This window comes from Hemitrygon akajei, chromosome 5, assembly GCF_048418815.1.
Source record: "Hemitrygon akajei chromosome 5, sHemAka1.3, whole genome shotgun sequence".
Taxonomy (NCBI): Eukaryota; Metazoa; Chordata; class Chondrichthyes; order Myliobatiformes; family Dasyatidae; genus Hemitrygon; species Hemitrygon akajei.
Genome location: NC_133128.1, coordinates 57,716,065 through 57,737,145, shown reverse-complemented (window position 1 = coordinate 57,737,145; position 21,081 = coordinate 57,716,065). Strand labels below are relative to the sequence as shown.

The following is a 21,081-nucleotide window of genomic DNA, read 5'->3' as shown; positions in this document are numbered from 1 at the left end:
TGTTGTGAAATTTGTGACAGGAGTACAATGCAAAGCCTAACAGCAAAGAATAAAAACTGAATTGTGGTAATTATATAATAGTTAAATTAAATAAGTAGTACAAAAATAAAGATAAACAAAGTAGTGAGGTAGTGTTCATGTGGTCAATGTCTGTTCAGAAATTAGATGGCAAGGGGGAGAAGGCTGCTCCTGAATCATTGAGTGTATGCCTTCAGGCTTCTATACCTTCTTCCTGATGGATTTATGAAAGGTGCATCTTATCAGAATCTCAGAATTTCTGAGGTCGTACCTGATGGATAAGTGAACCAATGGTTCTGGCATATTTGTTCTTTCAAAGGGCCTCCGATAAGATGCTACATGAGGTTATAGAACAAAACTAGAGCATCTATTGGCACACAATTCAATTGGTTAATTGACAGAAAACAGAGATAAACTGGACATTTTTGGGTTGAGAGACTGTGATAGGGCACTGCAGTGATCTGCCCTGGAACCCAGCTATTGACAATAATAGAGATTTAGATGAGTGATCCAAATGCAATACTGGTTCAAACTCAGTTGCCCAGCACCCTTGAGACCTGACTGGTACTGAACCATAGAACATGCACCCTAATCCATCTTCCTCTGAGTAGAACTAAAGGGTTCCATGAACTCTCTATAACCCAAAGTTTCCCCAAATTGGAAACACAGTTGGATAAGGTCACTAAAGCTGCACTGGTAGGTTAATTAGTTGTAGGGAAGCACAGGTCTTAGTTAATTTCAATCATAGAAATAGTTAATTTGCATAGATACGTACAACAGATTAAAAACCTGCAAGACCACATATGTTGCCTGACCTCAGAATGCTGGATTAGAGAGTTTCAATCTATGCTTTGAGTTGCAATGATGCAAAGTTGGCAGTAGTGTGACTTACGGAGAGAGTACACTATGGATTTGGGGAGGGCGCACAAAGAGGTTTAGCAGGATACTGAATAGATTGGAGGGTGTGTGCTACAAGTGGTGGTGCTTGGAATGTGTTGTTAGGGTTGGTAGTTAAGGCTAATATGATCAATGCATTTCAGAGGCTCTGAGATGGGCATGTTCTTTGCAGAAAATTATCAAGTATGGACATTATGCAAGCAGCAGGGATTCAACTTAGTTTGGCATTTCGGTACTAAATCATGGACTGTTGCTGTGCTACTTTGTTCTGTGTTCCGTGATATGGGTAGTGATGAATTGAGGTTGTGGCAAATGGAGTATTATCACATAGAAAATGTAAAGAAAACTTTTTTTGAATGGTGAAGAATTTAAAGTATTCAGAAGGATCTATGCATTCTTGCACGAGAGTCAGTGAAAGTTACCTTGCAGGTTGAGCAAGCAAATGCTATGTTGGCCTTTATTTCAAAGTGTTTTACAACAATTATGTAGGTACCAGGGATCCTTGTACAGTGTCATACTGATATGGTCTCCCTATTGAAAGGATACACTCAAAATAGAGTGAAGATTCACAAGATTGATTCCTGGGATGGGCAGTTTAACCAATGAAATAGAATGGGTCTACATTCTCAATAATTGAAAATAATGAGAGTGGTGACCTTTAGGCTGTTTCACAGCTCCAAAGCTGCCTGAGTAGCCTTTGTTCTCTCTGTGACCACGTGGGTTTCATCTTGATGCTTTAGTTTTCTCTGGCATCCTAGACGTGCTTACTTCATTGGATGCTATGAATTAATCATAGTGTTGTGTAGTTGGGTGGTAGGAGAATCATAGAGAAGTTAATCAGCCTGCAAGAGAGAATAGGATTCAAGGAATTAAGTGACATCGATTTTATTGCTGTGACATCTGGCATAGATTCTGTGGGTTGACTAGTCTCTTTCAATGCCATTAGGAAAGATAAATGTAAATATCATTAAAATATACAAAATTCCATGGAACTTTAAATATCAATACAACGGCGATATTGCTCTTGGCTAGAGCGATTAGAACTAGGGTTCACACTGAAAATGGAGGGTCTGCCATTAAAACAGAAGTGAAGGGAAATTTCTTCATCCAAAGTAAACTGAATCTTTGGAATTCTCAAACCAAGAGGAGGATTCAATGCTGAATACATTAAAGAAAAGTGAGCGACATATTTTGATTTTTGGATATTAAGGGAATCAAGAGATTATGGGATCAGTGTAGAAAAAGTGATACTGAGACAAAAAATAAATTACTTTATAAAATAAACCATGAAGAATAAAGGGCAACTGCGACTTATAATTCTTAGATTCTAATGTTCCAACACTGCAAAGGAGCATCTTTTCAGCAGCTGTGAATTTAAGTACCAATAATTAAGTAATTCTGTTTTTTTATTTTTTTTTAAATTCTCTCTTGGAGCAGTAATTCTATAAAGCAGTTTGAACAGTGGTGAATCTCTAATCTTTGCATCATCAATGGGGATGGGAGAGGTTCTGGAGGATTGGAGGGTTGCGAGTGTTGTTCCTTTATTCAAGAAAGGGAGTAGAGATAGCCCAGGAAATTATAGACCAGTGAGTCCTACCTCAGTGATTGGTAAGTTGATGGAGAGGATCCTTAGAGGCAGGATTTATGAACAGTTGGAGAGGTATAAAATGATTAGGAGTAGTCAGCATGGCTTTGTCAAAGGCAGGTCGTGCCTTATGAGCCTGATTGAATTTTTTGAGGATGTGACTAAACACATTGTTGAAGGAAGAGTAGTAGATGTAGCGTATATGAATTTCAGCAAGGCATTTGATAAGGTACCCCATCCAAGGCTTATTGAGAAAGTATGGAGGCCTGGGATCCAAGGGGACATTGCTTTGTGGATCCAGAACTGGCTTGCTCACAGAAGGCAAAGAGTGGTTATAGACAGGTCATATTCTGCATGGAGGTCAATCACCAGTGGGGTGCCTCAGGGATCTGTTCTGGGACCCTTATTCTTTGTGATTTTTATAAATGACCTGGATGAGGAAGTGGATGGATGGGTTAGTAAGTTTGCTGATGACACAAAGGTTGAAGGTGTTGTGGATATTGTGGAAGGCTGTCAGAGGTTACAGTGGGACATTGATAGAATGCAAAACTGGGCTGAGAAGTGGCAGATGGAGTTCAATCCAGATCAGTTTGAAGTGGTTCATTTTGGTAGGTCAAATATGATGGCAGAATATAGTATTTATGTTAAGACTCTTGGCAGTGTGGAGGATCAGAGGGGTCTTGGGGCCCGAGTCCGTAGGACACTCAAAGCAGCTACGCAGGTTGACTTTGTGGTTAAGAAGACATACGGTGTATTGGCCTTGATCAATTGTGGAATTGAATTCGGGAGCCGAGAGGTAATGTTGCAGCTATATAGGACCCTGGTCAGACCCCACTTGGAGCATTATGCTCAGTTCTGGTTGCCTCACTGGAAGGACGTGGAATCCATAGAACTGGTGCAGAGGAGATTTACAAGGATATTGCCTGGATTGGGGAGCATGCCTAATGAGAATAGGTTGAGTGAACTCTGACTTATCTCCTTGGAGCGACAGAGGATGAGAGATGACCTGATAAAGGTGTATAAGATGATGAGAGGCATTGATCGTGTGGGTCATCAGAGATTTTTCCCAGGGCTGAAATGGTTGCCACAAGGGGACACAGGTTTAATGTGCTGGGGAGTAGGTACAGAGGAGATGTCAGGGGTAAGTTTTTTACTCAGAGAGTGGTGAGTGCATGGAATGGGCTGCCGGCAACAGTAGTGGAGGCGGATACGATAGGGTCTTTTAAGAGACTTTTAGATAGGTACATGGAGCTTAGTAAAATAGAGGGCTATAGGTAAGCCCAGTAATCTCTAAGGTAGGGACATGTTCGGCTCAACTTTGTGGGCCAAAGGGCCTGTATTGTGCTGTAGGTTTTCTATGTTTCTAATCATTGTTGTTGCAAAACCCACATGGTTCGCTAAAATTCTTCCGGGGAGAATATCTGTCTTGAAGTCATAGAGCACTACAACATCTAGTGCATGCTAAACTATTAATCTGCCTAGTCCCATAGTCCTGCACCAGGACCATAGCTCTCCAAACCCCACCTATCCATGTTCCTATCAAAATTTCTCTTATATGTTGAAATTGTCCACTGCATTCACCACGCATTGGAAGCTCATTCCACATTCTCATCACTATCTGAGTGAAGAATTTCTCCCTCATGTTCCCTTAAACATTTCACCTTTAACCCACAACCTCTAGGTCTAGTCTCACTCAACCTCAGTGGCAAAAGCTTAATTGCACTTACCTTATCTATACTCCCCTTAATTTTGTACGCGTCTATGAAAATCTCCCCTCAATCCTCTATAAAGGGAACAAAGTTCAAACCTATTCACTCCTCAGTGCCCTACTGCTCACCATGTAAAACCTACCCTGGCTGATCATCCCAAAGAACAAAACCTCACATTTGTCTGCATTAAATTCCATCTGCCATTTTTTATGCCATCTCACCATTGGGTCCAGATCCCACTGCAACCTTTGAATGTCTTCCTTGCTGTCCACTGCACCCTTAATCTTGGTGTCTTTCACAAATTTACTGATCTAGTTAACCACATTATCATCCAGATTGTTGATATAGTTGACAACCAACAACTGACCCAGCACTGATCCCAACGATGCACCACTAGTCATGAGCCTCCAGTTTAAAAGGGCAACCACCTACAGCCAGTCTCCACCAAGAGGTGACTGAACATGCGGGACCTCATCAAAGACCTCGCTAAAGTCCACTGCCTTGCCTTCATCGTCTTTACTGGTAACTTACTCAAAAAACTCTATAAGATTGGTTAGACATGACTTACCATGCACAAAACCATGTTCACTAAACATAATCAGTCCTTGCCTATGCAAATTCCTATATTCCTATCCCTTAGAATACCTTCCAATAACTTTCCCACTGCTGATGACAGGCTCACCACCCAGAATTTCCTGGCATTTCTTGTGCTCCTCAAATAATTAATTTGCCTACCTGTTAGGCACTTCCCTTTTCTTAACTGAAGTCACAATATCTCTCAAAAACCAAGGTTCCAATACCTGTTATCCTTCTCTTTTACCTGATAGAGTCTTTTGTAAGCTACCTTGTAAATCCTCTTTTCCTTGTAAAGTTTAAATGTGGTTCTAGAATCTGTATGGGGGTTATGTTTGCCAACATTGCTAGTGATATCTACACCATATGAAGAAATAAATAGGTAAAAATCAATGTCCCACATAAATCCCAATGTTCCCTTCAAATGTTTTCAAATTCAAATTCAAAATTATACTTATAATCATTTTTTCCACAAAATTAAGATCAGAAATTTAATGAAACTTAAATTATGGCAAAATATTATAGAATTTATTGCTTTTTGTAACAATGCTTCATACATTCCTGTTAAGTCAACAAAATTCATTTCAGTGAATGATGTGTGGCATGATTACAAAATTTCAAATATTGAACTGATGGGAGCCAAAGCATTAGATTAAGTTACATGAGATGCAACCACAGGTCAGAGATGGTTTTTAGTTTGATCCAGAGGGTTTTTAAGAAATATCTGTGAATAGGAAACATGCTTTAATTTCAGATGGCCAAGAGCTATGAACAGATAGGGTGAGGATCATGTTTCCCACCACTGGACACTAGCTTTCAGAGTCTCTCTTTTTAATATGGTCAGAAGTCAGTTGCATACTGTTGGTTGGCTTATTGTGTGGTAGAAGCAGCTCTTCATAAAAATTCAGTTTTGTTCTCTTCACACTAAGTAAAACTGCAATATATATGATTCAATCACAGAATGCAAAATTGAGAATCCAGTTACATTTATCAATGTTCTGCAGTTTTCACCTAAACTTCTATATTTTGTAATATACATTTTAACAATTGGAATATATTGGTCATATAAGCAAACAGATCGTCAATGGGAATGTACTAAATCTTGAGATTAATATAAGATTTCAGTCCAATGCATTAGAGAAATACACAAATACACAAGTTGTGTACAACATACACATGGGCATAACAATTTGATAATGTTGATAAGTATTAATGAAATATTGGTTTAATCAATTGCTGCAAAGTGCATAACAGTGTGGAAGATGATCAAAGTTTAAAGTTCAAAATAAAATTTATTATCAGAGTACATACATGCTACCACATACAACACTGAGATTCTTTCTCTGCAGGCAAACTTAGCAAATCTATAGAACAGTAATTGTAAACAGGATTGATGGACACCAAACTATGCAAATCCAAATATAAATAAATAGCAATAAATATCAAGCATGAAATAACAAGATAAAGAGTCCTTCAATTGAAATCATTAATTATGGGAACATCAGAAGTAGAATGAGTGTAGCTATCCCCTTTTGAGGAGTAGTAACTGTTCTTGAACCTGTTGGTATTGTCCTGAGGCACTTGTACTTTCTACCTGATGGCAGCTGTGAGAAAAGAGTATGGCCTGGGTGGTGAGGCTCTTTGATGATGGATGCTGCTTTTCTACGGCAAAGTTTCATGTAGATGTGCTCAATGGTTTGCAGGACTTGGCCCGTGATTTACTGTGCTGAATCCACCATCCTTTGAAGGATTTTCCACTCAAAGACATTGGTGTTCCCATACCAAGCCATAATGGAGCCAGTCAGCACAGTTTCTACCACACATCAATAGAAGTTTGCCGAGGGTTTAGATGACATGCAGAATCTCCGCAGACTCCTAAGGAAGTAAAGGTGCTGTTGTGCTTTCTTCTCAATTATATTTATGTGATGTGTCCAGTTAGTGACACTCAGGAATTTAAAGTTACAGACCCTCTCCACTTCCGATCCTCCAAAGATTACTGGCTCACGGGCCTCTGGTTTCCTTCTCCTGAAGTCCACAATTAGGTCCTTGATCTTATAGAAGCTGAGTGAGAGGTTGTTATACAGCATTCAGCCAAATTTTCAATCTCCTTCCTGTATGCTGATTCACTACCACCTTTGGTACAGTTCACACCAGTACTGTCATCAGCAAACTTGTCTATGGTGTTAGAGCTCTATGTAACCACACAGTCCTTGGTGTAAAGTGAGTAGAGTAATTTGAGCACTTGTAAGATCCTGGTTCAATCTTAGCTTGAGTTTAATAATTGCTTCCAGGCACCACACCTTCTAGAGAGGATATCTAGGAAGGAATCACTGAGGAGAGTGCAGGGGTGGGCTGCAATTCTGGTTCCAGGGATTGAAGATGGTAGCTTGATGGTGGAGGTATGAGAATGGTGTTGATGGTTATCCTTGGAGTAGAGGAGCCAAGTGGATCTGGGATATCTGATAGTGATGCTTATCAGCATGACTAGTTCTGATACGACAAAAAAAAAACTACTTCCAGAGGCAAAAAGTTGGTTATCAGAGAACACATTGACAAAAGAATCATAAGCTGAAAAGAGGATTTATTTTATGAAGTGAATTGCTATGATATGAAATGCATTACCTATTTTCTTTAATTCACATACTGAGGTAATAGAGGATGGCTGTGATTTAAGCTAACGTTTCTTCCTTTGTAGAAGTGCTTGCATTGTATAAAGCAGCATTTCTCTTAATGTGCTCTCCTTATTATTTCGACAGGAGATTTCTCCCTAGGGCAGACAGTGGAACTGTGGGATGTTCCGCCTTGAATAGAGATATGTGCACAGAGAGCATCTGGTCACAAAGGTGCAACTCTGAAAACGATGCCACCCCATCATTACATAGGTCACGTGTTACAGGAATGGTGAAATCACATTCGATATTAGTTTTCAAAGAGGATTTTGATAAATGGCATTTGACGGGCCGTGAGAAAAAGACAAGTGAATGGAATAAATTGCACAGCTCTTTAAAAAATCGTGACACTGCCCAATAGGTAAAATGTCCTTCTCTCATTCTGTAATCTTAAGGAGTGACCAAAGCTGAAAATGGGAAATGCCAAGAGTTCTATGAAGAAAATTGAACAGTCCAGCACTGGACTGGTCTTTCAGCCCATAACATCTATGCAAAGGATGATGTTGAATTAAACTAATTCGCTTCTTCCTATACATGATGTTTTTATTCCTCCATTCCCTGCTAATTCATGTATCTAACAGCATCTTAAACAACATTAATTTATCTGCTTTTACATCACTCCCCCGACAGCTCATTCCAGGCACCGCCACTCCCTCTAACAGTCCATTCCAGGCATCTACGATTCACTATGTCAAAAAAAAACGCTACTTGATCTGCACATCTCCTTTAAACTTTGCTCCCTTCCATCTTAGAAGCATGTCCTTTGATAATTGACATTGCTCCTCGGGGAAGAAGCTTCAGGCTGTTTACCCTTTCTATGCTTCTTTATGTCAATCCCAAGTGGGATATTTTTGGGATACGGCAAGAGACCTGTGCTGTTGATGGTCACCTGGTCTTCAATGAGCTGTTAAAAATATGGCTCATGGATGTGCTGTCCCAATAGCCTGGATGTTCTGGTTGTCACCATTCTCACTGGGCAGCCAAATTTCCACAGAAATAAACCAACTGAATGAACAAAAGGCATTCTGTTTATCTTGCCAGTCCAGCAAAATGACAGCACTTTGAGCAGCACGATGACTGGTAGCTTTGTTTGTCATCTAGTTGTTGAGTGATCTCCTAATCTCAGATAGAGAGCTGTAAGGTCTGGGAACATTGATTAAAATACTCTGGGTTACCTATACAGCTATCACCAAGGATTAAAGTCAAAATTTAGTTATAGCTCTTTACATGAGATTATATTGGCCTGCAGTGCTGAGGGCAAAGGACCACTCCCTGAACTGCAACAGTCATAGCTCATTAAGTCTACTTACTAGAGGTAGGGATGAAAAGTAGCAGTAATCTTTCTGGTCCTGTTAGAGGATCTCAACCCCAAACATCAACCATTTATTCCCCTCCACTGATACTGCAGACTTGCTGAGTTCCTCCAGCATTTTGTGTGTGTTGCTCAAGATTTCCAACATCTGCAGTATCTCTTGTGTTTAGTAATCTTTCTGGCATGAGAACAGGTGTCTGCAAAAATTAGACCTGAAAACAAAAATTACCCTACCCTAGGTGGCTTGAGAATAAAGAGCTGACATGTGTCTGATCATCTCCTGCTCATTCTGCTGGTCCTATATGGAAGCATTGTTCCACTGATTTCATGGAACAATAGTGTTTCTCTCTTCTTTAGAAAGGTTCATTTCCATGTCAGCATGAAACTCTTATTTTTCGGTGAAAAAAGAAAGCATAGGCATTAAAAATACACAGAATATTCACTATGAACTGTCAAATATATTTGAAAATAATTTGCACAATGAAGGAAGGGTGTTTACCTCCTTAGAATGCATAGCAGAAAAACTGAAGAATTCAATAGGAAACATGCGATGAAGTTGAGACAGTTATGAACAGCAATCAAATACAATATTGTAGCTTTGCCCTTTTAAGTGGTAAAAATAAGAAGAAATCACACTAAGTATAAAAAATGTAATGCAGTGAATCTGAAACAAGAACAGAAAATGCTGGACCCTGCAGGTCGGGCAGCGTCCATGGAAACAGGAATAGAGCCCTTTTTTTTCTTCTTTGGTCATGTTAATTCAGTTTCTCTTTCAGCCAATGCTACTTGACCTGCTAATCATTTTTTGAAGTTTCTGTTAATCCATATTGCAGCAGACTGATGCTTTGTGAAAATAAACACCAAATGTTTTGGCTTTTTATATTAACACATGACAGTGCTAATAAGATCAATTGTTTGGAACAGTTTATGCCATATTGTGGCTTTCTTCCTTTCCAGTGAATGTGCAGTTTGCTTAAATTGTGTCATCTCTTGCACTCTGACAGCGTACACTGAAGAGGAAGTGACTTTTAAAGAAACTCAGTTGGGAACTGAGCTTTGAATCATTTAGTATTTCACATAAAATGTTTCAAATAGAGGTCTGCAATGAAATCTTAATATCTGAGATGTGTTTAACAAGTTATGAGCCAAAATGAATTTGTAGCTTCCCTTGAGTAATCTAAAACAGCCATGGATCATAGTAATATTGCATGCCAGTACTGTAAATCCAGATGTTATCGATTCATGCTCTTAATATTCACCTGGAATAAGCTATCTACCTTCAGCTTTTAGTGCAGTGTATAAATGCCTCAACAGTCAGAATTTATTGACGAGCTAAATCTTTAATTGATTTCCTTAATTACTTGCCAGAGTTTCTTTGATAGCTTCTTTAACTATTTATATTGATCTCAGTCCACCATCCAGACTGATCATTCTGAGATTTCTCCATCAAGACTCACAATGGTTTTCAAAATTATGGCTTCCCTTCCCTTTTATTTTGCAACAAGTTGAATAAGATGTTATTGTGAATGGAGCTTTGACTGCAATTTTTCCATCTGAAGCATTCCTCATTGGCTTTTGAAATAGGATCACTCCTCAATAACAAATGAGGCTGATGACATCTTGCTAGCTTCTTTAGTAAGGTTGCATGGCTGACCTTAATATTGTTGCTCCTACACATGGTGCTTGTAAATCTATTACTACTTTACTTTATTTTGATAGTTTTGTTGATTCAAACTTGTCAACAAAGTCAAAAATCCATTCAAGTTGAATCAACTTGCATTCTTACTTATGATTGAAAATAATACATTGAGGAGCTATGTAGTCCCCTTGTTATCAAGAAAGTATTTCTTGAGGTTCAAGTGTGTGTCTATTTTTCCTATTCCGGCCTACTGTCAGTAACAGACTCGCTGGTTCTTTTTGATGCTAGGGTAGAATATCCCAGCATGCTGATACCTGAACTGAATATTAAAAGATGGATCAATTCACAGCCTCTATACTCTCCTAAATCTCTAGTGAAAATATTTTAATTCATTTAAGGCATGAAGGTTTCATGGGCTGAGGAAGCCATAATTGCCATCCCTAGTTTCCCTAGAAAAAGATGCATTTATGGTGCCTCTTTGAACTGCTGTAATCCTTGAGGTGTGGTTGTACCCATATTGCTTGGAGATGGAGTCCCATGTTTTTGCGTGAGTAATACTAAATGAATGGCAATATATTTCCACATTAAGATGGTGTCTGGCTTGGAAGCTGTCTTACTGGTGCCGACATTACTGTGCTTTTGTTGACCTTGTCCTACCTCTACCTTGTCTCTACCTGCTAGCTGGTAGAGGACAGGGTTTGGGAGTTGCTGCCTAAGGAGTTGATGCAGTGCATTCTTTAGGTGGTATAAACAGCTGCCGTTGTGCATCAGCAGCGGTGTGAGTAAATGGTTGTGGATCGGGTAACTATTGGGTAGGCTACTATGTCCTGTACAGTGTTGACCATCTTAATTCATATAATCATGTAATGCAAGTATTTCATTCAGACTTCTGATTTGTACTTTGTAGATGAAGGATAGAGTTTGGGGAATTAGGAGGTGAATCACATTGAGACAGCCATTGAGATTCAATGGTATTAAGTTTCTATATCTATATGTCAAGAAAGATGTAATTTCCCATTAGTGAAATGGTAATTTACCTGAATGTTTGGCTCTGCTATTTTACCTTTAGGAATTCCTACAGGGCCCTACTGAATACTGTAATTTGCGTTAGCCATGATGCTGGTACTGCTGTGCAAATGGAGGGCTATTATCTCTTACAGTTTTTGCCACTCACATCAGTTCTCTGTCTCACACGACACTTTCACCCATCTTCTCACCCATTCCACCATCAGCTCACAGGTTTCTGTCACCTATGAAGGACTAAGTATGATTGGACAAATAATTGAACACATGACTGAATTTTAATTCAACAACTGCAGTAAATAATCTTATTTCCCCTCAGATAATATCCTGGTTTCATAAATTCTCTTTGCAATAAGCTCCAACTATCTATCTTAAGTAAAGGTCTCAAATGAACAACCAAGTGCACCTTACAGAATAGTCTTATTATTCTATTAAAGAAATGATTGAGGACAAATGGCAGAATTAATCATTGAATTTACAATACTGTGCTGCCATGCCAATAGAAGTTGGTATCAGTTTCATAAGCATCCAGTATGATTTATTACAACAGTAAGTTAAAAATATAATTTAGTCCATTATATTCTCTCTTAATAATTAACAGTATGCAGGATTCTGAAATTTATTAAATAGAATGAGAAATATAGTTGGTGAGCTGTATCATCATAATGGTTTTGTACATCTATATTTCATTTTCCAGAGGAGATTCCACAACCATTTTCCATTTTTGAAAGAATTATCAGCACATAATTATTGGTAATAATAAAGATCCTCTAAGCAACTGAAAATATAATCACTGCAGGACTAAATTTCAAAGTAATTTTCATGCTTGAAATTGGGTGAATGACCCGACTGATGGAATTCAGCAAACTTAAATAGAGGTAATTTTTGTGTTTGTTTATTTCCTGTTCTGTTCACATAAATTACCCAAGCACACATGTTATTCTGTATCTCGGATATTTGGGTTGTGATTTATGAATTGTGTAAAGTGAATTTCCGTTATCCAAATGGCTGTAATAAGAGGGTCTCTGTACCTAATATCATTCATTGACTTTTATCATTTATTTCAATAGTTAGTTTCTCATTCTCTCAGTTTTATTCCACCAGACTTAATCTTCCTCCTGAAGATCTGCAGTTCAGAAATATGTTTTGGTTTTATTCATGGCTTGTTCATTCATTCAGGAAGGTTTGACAATTTAAAATTCATACATCATGAGGACACAGATGTGTGTCATACGGAATAGAGATGTGTTATAATTACCACCCACTGGCCCCAGTATGACACCTGCTGCCCCATTCGAGATGGGTCTCCAGTGCCTTGTGAGTTATTTCACATTAATTCCATTAAGTATCAGATCAAGTTTATTAGAGCTATTTCTCATGAAATACGTTGTTTTGTGGCAGCAGTACAGTACAATACTAAAAATACCGCTCTAAGTTACAAAATAAAATAAATATATAATGTAAAAGGGGAATAATAAGGTATTGTGATTATGGACTGTTCAGAAATCTGATGGTGAAGGGGAAGAAGCTGTTGCTGAAACATTGAGCATTTTTATCATCATATTTCATATTTCATAAACATATTTCATCATATTCCTGATGGTAATGAAAAGAGGGCATGTCCCACATGGTGAGAGCTGCATTTTGAAGATGTCCTCAGTGACATGGTGGCTCATGCCTGTAATATAGATGGCTGAGTTTACAACCCTCTGCAGTCTTCTTTGATCCTGTTTATTGAAGTCCCCTTACCATACAGTGGTGCAACCAGTTAAAATGCTCTCTAAAGTGGGCCTTTTCTGATTATCTGCCAGTGGCTAGTAGTGTACCAGTGGGGTCGATGTTGGGACTACTTCTTTTACATACCGTGTCAAAAATTTGGATGAAGAAATTGATGGCATTGTGGCCAAGTTTGCAGATGATGCGAATATAGGTGGAGGGGCAGGCAGTGTTGAGAAAGAAGGGTGTCTGCAAAGACTTGGACTGATTGGGAAAAAGGCAAAGAAGTGACAGGTGTACATCTTATTTGTGTTTTGTACGATTTTGGAAGACTTAATTCCCTTGTACCAATTGAGTATATATTCATGTATGTTAACTATTAGCAATGTAATCCCAATAATCATGTAACAATATTTGTTATTTTCAATATGTAGATATTAATAAAAAAATTGAAAAAGAAAAATAAGTGACAGATGGAGTACAGTAAAAGGAAAAGCCTGGTCTTGCTCTTTGATAAAAGGAATAAAGGCTTGGAGTATTTTCTAAATGGGGAGAAAATTCAAAAACCAGAGATGCAAAGGGACTTGGAAGTCCTCCTGTACAATTCTCTAAAGGTCAGCTTGCAGGTTGAGTCAATGGTAAGGAAGGCAAATGCAATGTTAGCATTCATTTCAAGAGGGCTAGAATACAAAAGCAAGGATGTAATGCTCAAGCTTTATAAAACATTGGTCAGACCGCACTTGGAGCATTGCGAGCAGTTTTGGGGCCCTTATTTCTAAGGTACACTGGCATTGAAGAGGGTCCAAAGGAGGTTTTATGTGAATAATCCCAGGAATGAAAGAGATAACTTAGGAGGAGCTTTTGATGGCTCCAGGCCTGTACAGAAGATTGAGGGGGATCTCACTAAAAGCTATTGAATCTTGAAACGCCTAGATAGAGTGGATATGGAGTGTATGTTTCCTATAGTAGGGGAGTCTAGGATCAGAGGGCATAACCTCAGAACTGAACGATGTCCATTTAAAACAGAGATGAGGACAAGTTTCATTAGCCAGATGGTGGTAAATCGGTGGACTTCATTGCCACAGACAGCTATGTAGGTCAGTTCATTGGGTATATTTAAGGCAAAGGTTGGTAGGTTCTTGATTAGTCAGGACATGAAAGATTATGGCAAGACAATAGGGATGAGAAGGAAATGGATCAGCCATGATGAAATGCCAGAGTAGACTCAATGGCCAAATGGCTTAATTCTGCTCTTATGTCTTATGGTTTTATGATCTAAAGTACATGTGCAGAAATTTGGTAATGTCTTTGGTGACACTCCATATCTCAAACCCCCGATGAAGTCACATTGGTTGTGTACCATCATCATGATTGCATCAATATTTTGGGCCCAGAATAGATCTTCGAAGATGTTGATACCCAGGAACTTGAAGCTGCTCACCTTGCCTACTGTGATAACTGGATGAGATCTGGTGTTTGTTCTCCCGACATTTCCTTCCATAATTCCTTGGTCTTACTGACATCAAGTGCAAAGTTGTTTTTGCAATGCCTCACAACCAGATGATCTATCTCACTCATAAGCACCTCCCTATTGCCATCTGAAATTCTACAAATAACACTAGTGTCATCAGCAAATTTATAGATGTCATTTGAGTTGTGCTGAGCTACACGTTCAAGCGTAGCTTTGCAGAATTCCTAACAGGTATCTTGAAAATTCAGATCCACGCTATTTTTATGTCAAGTTTTCTTTTATCAAATAATTTGTTGCTTTTTTAACAATGTGTGAGGGATTGTGGTCTTTAGCATATTGCTATGGAAAACTAAAATGGTTTCTTAGAAAAATAATAAAGTATATAATCAAGTTTTATAACTACCAGATCTATTAGCATGGATAATACTGGTCATTCTTTATGCTATATTCCACAGTGCATGAATATTGGCATTACAAGTTCTCCATAGTTTGCCAAAATCTCAAAACTAGGCAGCTGTACAAAATTAATACTTTAATGTCCTTTGATCTGGACTTTCCCCCTTTGCCATTGAGATGATTGTGTTGAATTTAAAGGAAATTGATTGCACTTGTCATGGTATTATAGAAACCTGGTCATTTGAACAGGAGCCTAGCTGCGAATAACAACAGCCATTTTCTAAGGGCACTTTTGAAAAGAGTGTAATGTTGTTGCACAGAAATTGAATTATTCCTTGAGGGTGTGACAAAGGAGATGAAACATCTGAGCCTGCATGATTCATGACAGGAAGACTTGTCAGGAGAATTTCCAAAATGATGTGATTTTTTTCTAGAAATCACTGGATATCCTACTCTGCTAAAAGCAGATTTTACTTTCCATTTTGCTAATTAAAACAAAACTATTCTTTCAATTTCTGTATCACTTTTCTAAAAGTCTATGATATTTGACAACGATTTAAACATTTGAGTCTTGGCAGACAAAAGATTCTTCCCCCAAGCTATCAGACTCCTCAATACCCGAAGCCTGGACTGACACCTTGTCCTATTGTCTTGTTTATTATTTATTGTAATGCCTGCACTGTTTTTGTGCACTTTATGTAGTCCTGTGTAGGTCTGTAGTCTAGTGTAGCTTTCTCTGTGTTGTTTTTTTTACGTAGTTCAGTCTAGTTTTTGTACTGTGTCATGTAACACCATGGTCCTGAAATTCATTGTCTCGTTTTTACTATGTACTGTACCAGCAGTTATGGTCGAAATGACAATAAAAGAGACTTGACTTGACTTGACTTGAAAGCTGATTTAATTGGATTTCTTGCTGTCTGATTGTGTCTTCAACTTTTAGTTGTATAGTGGAATTTAATGTAAATTAGAACACTATTTGAAAGTGAAAATTTGCATTTAGTTTATTAATATGTTTTGAAATATGCAGAACAAATTAATTTTAAAATTAGATATGAAAACAATCAGACAACCTATTTGTTACAAATATTTATAGTATAAAATGTAGGCTGACAGTAAAGCTAATATGAGGTAATAAAAAGAGACATATTATAAATTTGTTTTACGGTTTCAATATGCTTTTCTCTACAGTTCCACCAAAGATCTACAACATCTCTTCTAATATCACCGTCAATGAAGGCAGCAATGTCACTCTTGTGTGCTTAGCTAATGGAAGACCAGAGCCTGTCATAAATTGGAGACACATTTCCCCTTCAGGTAAGAGTAATGTTTATCATTTCTGACCAAAATCTTGACTATTTTGTCAAAACAATTAATTTATGCAAAAAATACTGTTGTATCGGCCTCTCTGAAATGCTTGAAGTTTGACCAGAATTGTTTGCGAAGTTGGATGCATGAGCACAGCATAGGCATACAAACTTTTAAAGAGTAAACATATTCCAATTATATGCAACTTCCAAAACATAAAATGCAAATAATCTTCAAAAATGAATCTGCAAACTGGATAATGAATTGAAAGTAGATGTGTTCAAAATCTATCAGTTTGATTCAAAGCGTGGTGCCTAGAATATCACTCCCAGCTGGTGGAGACTAAATATTAAGTGTAATAGAACTTGTGTGTTGTACTCACCCTTCAGAACTCAGTTAGGTAGTCAATAATGCCTGAAGCAGGTTTGCCTTTCTTAGGCTGCAAAATTACCAGTGGCTAAGGTTGAAAGACAGAAGGTATAAATGGATAAGTCATGTAGAATTCAATGTACTTGGGTAAAAAAAAAAGGCTGATCTAACTTAAATCTGGAGTATGACATTCAGTTCTATAAGGAGCACTCAATGTGGATGCATCGGAAAATATTCACACTTAAAAGAGTTAACCAATGATAACATGTTACACAGACAAAATGGTTAGAAAGAAGCTATCTAAGCTCTTTTGAATAAGTCCAGAAAAGAACATAACAACATTAGAGTATGGACATAGAATTGATATCAAAAAATAATTTTGCCACACAAAATGTATGCAATTATCTTTGCTGACAAACTACTGAGACCATGTTAGATTTTTGAAAATCATACAAAAAATTTGTAAGCAAACTATTGTGGATCATAGAACTATTGTGATTTAATCAGGTTAAGAAAACAAATCCTAGGCTAAAGTAAGCAGAATAACATACTTCATATGCTCCTTTTGATAGCTGAAGTTTCTTTTTCTGAAGTTCAAGGAATAATGGACAGAAAATGTTATACATTACAAATGCTGTACCTTTCTGAAAATACTAATTGATATTACACGAAAGTTATGGTATACAATAATTGTCAAAGGTATTCCTGGCAATCTGTAAGTCATGCCATATTCAAGTATTTCAGCTTTCAACTAACAAAAAAAATATACGCTAGAATAAACAGTTCCTCAGGATGATACAGTTCTTCTTGGTCACAGAGCAATTGTTTTTCAAAGTGGTAGCTCTTATTTCAGTATGACATTTTTTTAAAAATTTTGACGGATCCAGAACTGCTTGCTCACAGAAGGCAAAGGGTGGTTGTAGATGGGTCATATTTTGCATGGAGGCTGGTGGCCAGTGGTGTGTCACGGTGATCTGTTCTGGGACCTCTACTCTTTGTGATTTTTATCAATGATCTGGATGAGGAACTGGAGGGATGGGCTAGTAGGTTTGCTGATGACACAAAGGTTGGAGGTATTGTGGATAGTGTAGAGGGCTGTCAGAGGTTACAATGGGACATTGATAGGATGCAGAAGTGGGCTGAGAAGTGGTAGATGGAGTTCAACCCAGATAGATGTGAGGTGGTTGATTTTGGTAGGCCAAATATGATGGCAGAATATAGCGTTAATGGCAAGACTCTTAGCAGTGCGGATGATCAGTGAGACTTGATCTTGGGGTCCAAGTCCATAGGACACTCAAAACTGCTACACAGGTTGACTCTGTGGTTAAGAAGGCATACGGTGCATTGGCCTTCATCAATCATGGGATTGAGTTTAAGAGCCGAGAGGTAATGTTGCAGCTATATAGGACCCCGGTCAAACCCCATTTGGAGTCAATTCTGTGCTCAATTCTGGTCGCCTCACTACAGGGAGGACGTGGAAACCATAGAAAAGTTGCAGAGGAGACTTACAAGGATGTTATCTGGATTGGGGAGCATGCCTTATGAGAATAGTTTGAGTGAACTTGGCCTTTTCTCCTTGGAGTGACGAAGGATCAGAGGTGACCTGATAGAGGTGTACAAGATAATGAGAGGCATTGATGGTGTGGATGGTGTGACGCCTTTTCCCTGGGGCTGAAATCGCTAGCATGAGAGGGCATAGTTTTAATGTGCTTGAAAGTAGATACAGAGGAAATGTCAGGGTTAATTTTTTTACACAGATAGTGGTGAGTGTGTGGATTGGGCTGCCAGTGCTAGTGGTGGAGGCAGAAATGATAGGGTCTTTTAAGAGACTCTTAGAAAAATAGAGGGCTATGGGTAAAGCATAGAAAAATAGAGGGTTATTGGTAAAGCCTAGGTAGTTCCAAGGTAGGGACAGGTTTGACACAGCTTTGTGGGCCAAAGGGCCTGATTTGTGCTGTAGGTTTCTATGTTTCTATGTAAATATAGTTATCAAATGCTAACATCTAAAGAACTCTAAAATGGGGAAAAATTGCAGTAATTGTGTAAGTATGTACATCAGTGTGACAAAGAGTCTGTCATGCTCAAACCTATTAAATTATTTTATATTAAAAAAACCCTACAATTTATTCAGAACAAAATAGCCAAAATTCTCTGACAACATTTATGGTTCAAAATACTTCTTATGGTTGGTTTCAACCATATATATTACACAGAGTAACTTCTTAAAAATATCACACACAAATAAATTATTTACTGTATTATTGAATAGCGAGGGACGAAACATGAAGTACTTCATAATTAACTAACTTCTGAATGTTTAACTTCCAAATAAAAATTTATCAATTGTATATGATTCATTCATAATTTCTAACCTCATATCATGAAATGCATGGCAGCAAGGTGACAAACAATCTGAATACCCATAAGCACAGAGTCATAGGATAAGCTTTAAACTCAGTCATGATACTCTTGGAACCACAGACTGGAAATGAGAGAATTCAGAAAACAGAAGAATAAGAAGTCATGAACAGGCAGTGCAGCTATTATCCAGCCAACCAGTAGCAGCAGTAGAAATGTGGAGCAAGAGATAAACAGAATGGAATATGCTGTTTCCACAAAGATTGCTGAAAGTAAACCACTATCTGTTCAAGTGTACACAACTATGTCCACAGTGATAAGGTGTTTTGGAAGGTTGGTGATGAAACATATCAACACTTGTCTGAGAAGTGAAATGGATCTACCTACCAGAACAGCAGGTCCATAGAAAGTGCCTTCTCACTACCTCTTCAATCAACTCTAGAACATCTAGACAACAAAGATGGATATGCCAGGATGGCCTTATTAACTACAGCTCAGCATTCAATACCATCATTCCTTCAAATCTAAACAAATACGCTTCAGGACCTTGACCTCAATACCTCCTTGTGCAATTGGTCCTAGATTTTCTCACTTGCAGACCCCAGTCAGTTTGGATTGGCAACAGCATCTCCTCCAGCATCTCTGTGTGCTTAGCCTCCTGCTCTACTTGCTTTACACTTATGACTCTGTGGCTAAGCACAGCTCCAATGGCACAGACAAGTTTGCTGATGTCACCACTGTCTTATGCCAAATTAAAGGTGGTGACAAATCAGTATATTGGAGGGAGATTGAAAATCTGACTGAGTGCTGCCATTACAACAACGTCTTATTCAATGTCAGCAAGACCAAGGACCTGGTCATTGACTTAACGAGGAGGAAATCCGGGGTCCATGAGCCAGTTCTCATTGGAGGATCAGAGATGGAGAAGGTCAGCAATTTTAAATTCCTTGGTGTTATTATTTCAGAGAACCTGTCCTGGGCCCAGCACATAAGTGCAATTACAAAGTAAGCATGACAGTATCTCCACATCGTAGGAGTTTGCAATGATTCGGTGTGATATATAACACTTTGACAAACTTCTATAGATCTGTAGTGGAGAGTATATTGACTAGTTGCATCACAGTTTGGTATGGAAACACCAATGCTCTCAAATGGAAAATCCTACAGAAAGTAACGGATACAACCCAGTCATTACAAATAAATTTCTTCCCTCTATTGAGAACATCTACATGAAATATTGTCACAGGAAGTCAGCATCCATCATTAAGGGCACCTGTCACCCAGGACATGCTCTTTTCATGCTGCTACCATCAAGAAGAAGGTACAGGAGCCACAGGACTCATGCTACCAAGTTCAGGAATAATTAATACCCCCCAACGATCAGACTCTTGAACCAAAGGGGATAATTTCATTCAACTTCATTTCATCATTGAAATGTTCCCACCACCTATGCACTCACTTTTAAGGATTCTTAAAATCATGTTTTTGAATTTGTTGCTTATTTATATATTATTATGTTTTATTTCTTTTTGTATTTGCTCAGTTTGTTGTCTTTTGCACACTCGTTGAACACCCAAGTTGGTGAGGTCTTTCATTGATTCCATTATGATTAGTTTTCTATTATAGATTTATTGAGTATGCCCACAAGATAATGAATCTCAGGGTTGTATATGGTGACATATATGTACTTTGATAATAAATTTACTTCGAACTTTGAATTTCTTAGGTTCAAAATCAAGGAAAAATGATTTCAAAAAGGAAAATATTTTCAATAATGCATACCATATAAAATATTTTAACAGCTTCAACTGCTGAATGTCAAATAGGTTACCACCTGGGTTTTATCAATCGTGGTCTTTATTGCCTCCACTAAATGATATTATTTACTTATGCATGGCCCTCGTCTATGGTGCTTAGGCTGGCCTCTGGGTACAAGGTGTTGCTTAGGGATCTCCCCAATTTAATTAAGGATTTATCTTGTAAACCATGACTGAGTGTCTATGGCTTGCCAGGAGTTGCAAAATGCTGGCTAACAATTCAG

At 38.2% G+C, this 21,081-nt stretch overlaps 1 protein-coding gene across 3 annotated transcripts in view; it reads left to right on the top strand.

The window, feature by feature from the left end:
* The window catches only part of LOC140727819 (limbic system-associated membrane protein-like), an 891,146-nt gene that overhangs the window by 518,633 nt on the left and 351,432 nt on the right, over nucleotides 1–21,081 (top strand). For all 3 annotated transcript variants that reach the window (XM_073045606.1, XM_073045605.1, XM_073045607.1), the window contains exon 3: nucleotides 16,197–16,322. In XM_073045606.1, coding sequence (XP_072901707.1) covers nucleotides 16,197–16,322 — 126 coding nt within the window. The remainder of the gene's footprint in view (nucleotides 1–16,196; nucleotides 16,323–21,081) is intronic.